This window comes from Corvus brachyrhynchos, unplaced genomic scaffold, assembly GCF_000691975.1.
Source record: "Corvus brachyrhynchos isolate BGI_N302 unplaced genomic scaffold, ASM69197v1 scaffold202, whole genome shotgun sequence".
Lineage (NCBI taxonomy): Eukaryota > Metazoa > Chordata > Aves > Passeriformes > Corvidae > Corvus > Corvus brachyrhynchos.
In genome coordinates this window covers 5787815-5793356 of record NW_008238132.1, presented here as the reverse complement: position 1 = coordinate 5793356, position 5542 = coordinate 5787815, and the positions used below count along the sequence as shown (strand labels likewise).

Here is a 5542-nt window from a genome sequence, read left to right as displayed (position 1 = left end):
TTTCAGTGCTCCACTGTTATCACTGCACAGTCTTTAGGATAAAGCTCTTTAAAGAAAAAAAAAAATCTTGTTTTTAATTTTTTTCTTCAAGAATTTGTTGTCTGTTCTCTTGGCTGGTCTAACTTTCCTTGCTTTTCACAAGCTGCAGCATTCAAAAGTCCAAGGCTTTCTGTAGACTTGTGTGTTCAGAGCCTTTTCATGCCCATTGGGTCAGGAATGGTGGTCTACCTCCAAGTATATTGGTGTTTTAGCACTAAATCTGGGATAAGGAAATCTACATTCAGGAAGTGTGGCTCTTTCTTGCTCTTGATTGCCAAACATCTGCTCGCTCTTTGTGAAATCATAATTATAGAATCACAGAATAATTTTAGACCCTGGAGCTCTGACTCTGCCATGCAGCTACCTGCTTTCAGCAGTACAACATCTTAAGGTCAGATGAGGTTGCTCAGAGCCTTTTCCAGTGTTTTCTGGGCAGCCTGTTCCAGAGCCCAACCACTCTTACTCTGAATTTTTTTTCTTATGTCTAGCTGGAATTTCCCTTCTGGCACCTTGTGTCCACAGCTCCTCATCCTTTTGCGGTGCATACTGGAGAAATGCAGATCTGGCCCCTCTAAAATGGTTGAAGACAATACTTGCTCCCCTCTCCAACTTCTCTTCAGGCTAAACAAACCCAGTTTTATCATGCTCTTCTCTTATGTCACAAACTCCTATCCAAACATTTTCTTGTCCTTCCATTAAACTCTCTTCAGTTTGTCAATGTCTCTCCTGTATTGGGGAGCCAGAAACTGGACACAGCATTCCAGATGTGTCTCACCAATGCCAAAATTCTCCATGAAGTAGCTTCAGCATGAAGGCTGTGGGTGTACATGCAGTCCATACAGCACCTCATCTTGCTGCTTTGTTCCCCTTGCCTCTGGATAGTCCCTCACCCAACAGTGACACTTCTTTCCTCCAGTTTCTGTGCAGATGTTGCTTTACTCCTGTCACATTTCTATCCCTTTTGTTGCCAGAGCCCCCAATTCCCATTGCTTTGTAGGTAGCCTTGCCCTGCTTATTTGCTATTTTTTTCCCTTCTGGTATTTATTCCTTCACTTCTCATCTAAGACTTCATCTAAGACTAGACAAGCCAAGAAAATTCTGATTGCTTTTCAGGTTGTCTCTTGCGCTCATAGCCCTTCTCTGCAGCTGTTTCAGGTAAAATTTCCCTTTGTTGAACATGGGACCCTGTATTTCCAATGAACTTTCATAAGCATGTGATACCAAATGCAGTCATACATCCCAACTTCTATGAGAGGGAATTACCTGGAATGCACTTAATATCATGTTGGATTTTCCCCTGGTCATATCAAATGGTGGCTCAGAGTAACTTAGAAGACACCTAATACACTCAAGTTCTCCTCCTTGGTTGGTGTAAGCTTTTAGCTAATAGCAGTTATTCATATTAACTCCCCAGTGAACATCTTCAAACATGGCACTATTAAATTGCATTCCGTTTTTATTACTGTCATCTAGTTCATTCTGTCTGATTTCCTGATCATCCTCTGTATTGACTATGCCACCTAGTGAATATCATCTTCACATTTTTAGCACATTACAAGTATTTGTGCCAAGATAATTGATGCAAAAAAAAGGAGTAAACATTAATCCAAAAATCAATCCATGATCAACTCCACAAGAATGCTTCTTCCAGCCTTCTCTCAGTGTTAACACTGTTCCCTTCATAAAATCCTCTGTCTACTTTAAAATATTTAAAAATGCTTCTGTTATCCCCCTCTGGTGAAGTTTAACCCCATTGCACCCTATATCAAATTATCTATGTAACTCCAGTTATGGTATGTGTCCACTGTTTCCTTTATGTAGCCAATCCATAATTCTTTCAAGGATTGACAAAAGAATTGGAAGAAGATCAGAGCAGTGCAACACCCTCTCCCTTTTTACCACATTAATAATTAGTCTCCATGTTAGTTCTTCTTTTCAAAACTTGTTCTAAAGCCTTTCATCCTCCAGAGATCACTGAACACACTGCATTTGCAAGGGTCAGTCCTCCCATCCTGCCTGTTCCTCCTCTTATGAGCATAAAATCAATTTTTCTATATAAATAGGGTATGTCCTCAACTGACAGATGAGTTAACCCTACTGGCCCACAAGCCCATGAGGTCATGTGCAAATATTCCAGAATGCCTGTGTGAATCCAGCTTCAGTGTGAAGGTCACTGAGATTTCTTTCATTGAAGCTGCAGAAAGCCTGTGTTCATATTCATTCCAGGCTTGCCCCTGTGCTCAGCATCACTGCATCCAACTCTGGACTTCTCAGCACAGGAAAGACTTGGAGCTCTTGGAGTGGGTCCAGAGAAAGGCTACAGAAAGGCTCAGAGTTCTGGGGCACTCCTACGAAGACAGGCTGAGAGAGCTGGGATTGTTCAGCCTGGAGAAGAGAAGGTTGCAGGGAGACCTTATTGCACCCTTCCCGTACCTAAAGGGACTTATGAGAAAGATGATGACAAACTTTTTAGCAGGGCCTGTTGCAAGAGCAAAAAGGATAACGGTTTTAAACAAAAGAGGGTAATCTAGCTTGAATTTTGGCAACATTTTGGCCACTCACACTTAGAAACTAGGGTAGGAAAATGTAAAAGAGAGAAAACAGTTATACATTTTCCTCAGAAAGTATTCACATCATTATTTTAATTTTTTTTTTCCTGCGTAGCCTTGATTGCCCTTCTGAGAGAAGGAGAGAGCCTGGAGGACCTGATGAAGTTGTCTCCAGAGGACCTGCTGCTGAGATGGGCAAACTATCACCTGGAAAATGCAGGATGCAACAAAGTCAACAATTTCAGCTCAGACATCAAGGTATGAGCACTACTGACCAACAAAAGCAAAACAGCAGCTCTACACCCAAATTCCTGTCCTCCACACAGGGATCGTGCACTGAAACAATCCAAGCACGTGGAGCTGGGTACATAAAATGCTTTTACTGGGGTTTGCCTTTGCACTCAGTAATATTCCTTCTCTTCCTCCTGATCTCCCAGTCATCACTGCCAGCCCCAGCACATGAATTGCCAGAGAAAGGAATGGCTGCTGGCTCTGGACAGGGCATATGGACACTATTATCAGTTCCTTGCCTCTCCTCCTTTCCAAATGTCCTTAAATAACTCTTGACCTGATTTTGGTTTGGAAAAGCCTGGACCTTACTCAAACATGTAGAGAAAGATGATTGGGCATTTCCAATTCCTCGACTTGATCTTTCCCTCACCTGGGCTTTGTGCTCCTCTGTCCCAGCCTTTGCTATAGCCCTGTATGCACTTTTCTGCGAGTTTTAATTCAGTGGGACTATTCAAAATACTACAGCTAGACTGGGAGACACTTGCAAGGGTGGGTTTGGAGTCTGTGTAGCATTATTTCATGTACTTGGGACCTCATGTGCTTGTAGGTGCAGATTTCAGCAGAGCTTTCTCTGTAGGACCTTTGTTGTTCCCAGACAGATGTATCTGAACCTCAGTGGTGCCTGCTGATGAATTTCAGACCCTAAAACCCAGTGTGAGGCCCAGCTAGCATCCCAGAGACGCAAGGGGTGTATAAGGAAGGGTATCTGAGCTAGCTTACGAGAAAGCCAGGGGCTGGCCAGAACACCAACCTCACCAGCCACGACCTGACTTGCCTGCTCCCAGAACAGCATGGGAAAAGTCCGGCTCCAGAGGTACCTGGTCATAGGCTTCACTAGGGACTGAAGCATAAGCACAAGCATCAATTGAAATACAGAAAAAAAACCACCAGGAAAGGCAACAGGAGGGGTAGAGAGTCACATTTAACAGTAAAATTTTTATTGTAACAGATTTTTGGTTCACTGGGTGGAGGTGACTGGAGAATATCCATGGGAAGGGAATGGAGTCTTTCCCATCTTTCTGTGGGCTGGCCAAAAAGACTATGGTGCATCTGATTAAATCCTATCTACAACTGAAAACTAAATTGCAATTCTGGTGTTTACAGTTGGAAAATAAGGCACACATTAACAAGATTTCAGTGTTTACAGACATTCTCTAGCTAAGCCTGTCTCCCCACCTCACTTCTGTTGTAAATAACCACTTTCTAGATATGATGCATAGTAATGCACATGTAAAATATTTAAAATAATTCAGGTAGTCTGCTTTATATTTTGAAGATCATCAGTTGGGTTAGTTAGTCAAGTCCGTAGACATTAACATGTAGCTTTATTTTCAGTTCTTTGAGCTATTTTTGAAGTGAGTTAATATTTTCCACATATGGAAGCAGCATTGTATTTCACAAAAGATTAAAGACACAACATGTGAAATCCTTGTCTCGTTCCTGCCCTTTTGCCTGAAGAATGCTGATACTGTTGTCAGTTTTTACTTTTGTCCTTGAAAACTGTGCTTTCTCTTCCACAACTGTTCCAGCCTTGCTTTGAAATCCACTTTAAACATCTGCTTTCTCCTTCTGCATTTTCTTTTATTAAATGCTCAGCAGCCTGACTTCTACAGCATTATAAAGGTATGCATTTTCTTACCTCTGATTTTATGTTCCGATTAAGTAAATTCTGGTATCTTTTTGTTGTTGCTGTCCTTTCTTTAAGTGCAACACACAGCATTTTTGTCTCTTGTGTTGGGCGTTCAGCAGCACATATATATTGGCTCAGGGAAGAAATAGATCTGGCAAACGCAGCATAAAGTAGAAATTGCTAAGTGCTTCCAGCTTAATTAATTTAATTATGTAGCCCAATGATCGATGTAATAAAAATGAAGCATGCAGGCACATTGTTCAGGGGAGCACTGGCATGCAAAGGCTGAGCTTTAGATGTAATTTTTCTTCCCTTTAATTTCTCTGTCTGTCACAGGACTCAAGAGCTTATTACCATTTGCTGGACCAAGTCGCCCCCAAGGGAGATGAAGAAGGCATTCCAGCTATTACTATTGATATGTCAGGATTAAGGGTAAGATAAATTTGGAGTAAATGCCGATGTTTTCTGTCTGTTACTTGCATTGCTGGCCAACACAGGGCTGCACTGGGATGTCAGAACCAGCAAATTCTTTCTCGTATTGCAACATGAGCTTGAATTTCAGAAATCAAAGCTTTCAAAGAATTAAATTTTGGGTTTGGATTTTTGTTAGATATTAACTCTGAAACTTCAGCAACCATTTAATCACGCTGATAAACTACTAGCATGCAACAAGTGTATTTAAATACATTTATCTGTGAATTTCATCAAACCATCACATTTTATATGGAATATGGCTGTAAAAGCAATATGGTGGGATGGTTGAATCGTAGGCAAAGCCCGTTTTTACTAACTTGCCATTAGTAAAAGTGGGAAAGGGAATACCTATAAATCCATCAAGGAGCTGCTTTAGCAGCTAGATCCCCACGTGGAGACCCCAAGTGGGTGTGGGTGCAGTGCCAGGGCGGGGTGGGGCTGATGTCCCGTTCTGTGCCGGGCAGGAGAAGGATGACGTGCAGCGAGCCGAGTGCATGCTGCAGCAGGCTGAGCGCCTCGGCTGGCGCCACGTCCTCCCCGCCCCCCCACGCGCGCGGGG

The 5542-nt window shown here is 42.4% G+C and overlaps 1 protein-coding gene across 1 annotated transcript in view; it reads left to right on the top strand.

Moving 5' to 3' along the window:
* LCP1 (lymphocyte cytosolic protein 1) overlaps positions 1-5542 on the top strand; it is a 30740-nt gene that overhangs the window by 17294 nt on the left and 7904 nt on the right. Inside the window, exons 8-10 of the mRNA XM_017733660.1 lie at positions 2693-2846; positions 4846-4941; positions 5448-5515. Of these exons, the coding sequence (XP_017589149.1) occupies positions 2693-2846; positions 4846-4941; positions 5448-5515 (318 nt within the window). The remainder of the gene's footprint in view (positions 1-2692; positions 2847-4845; positions 4942-5447; positions 5516-5542) is intronic.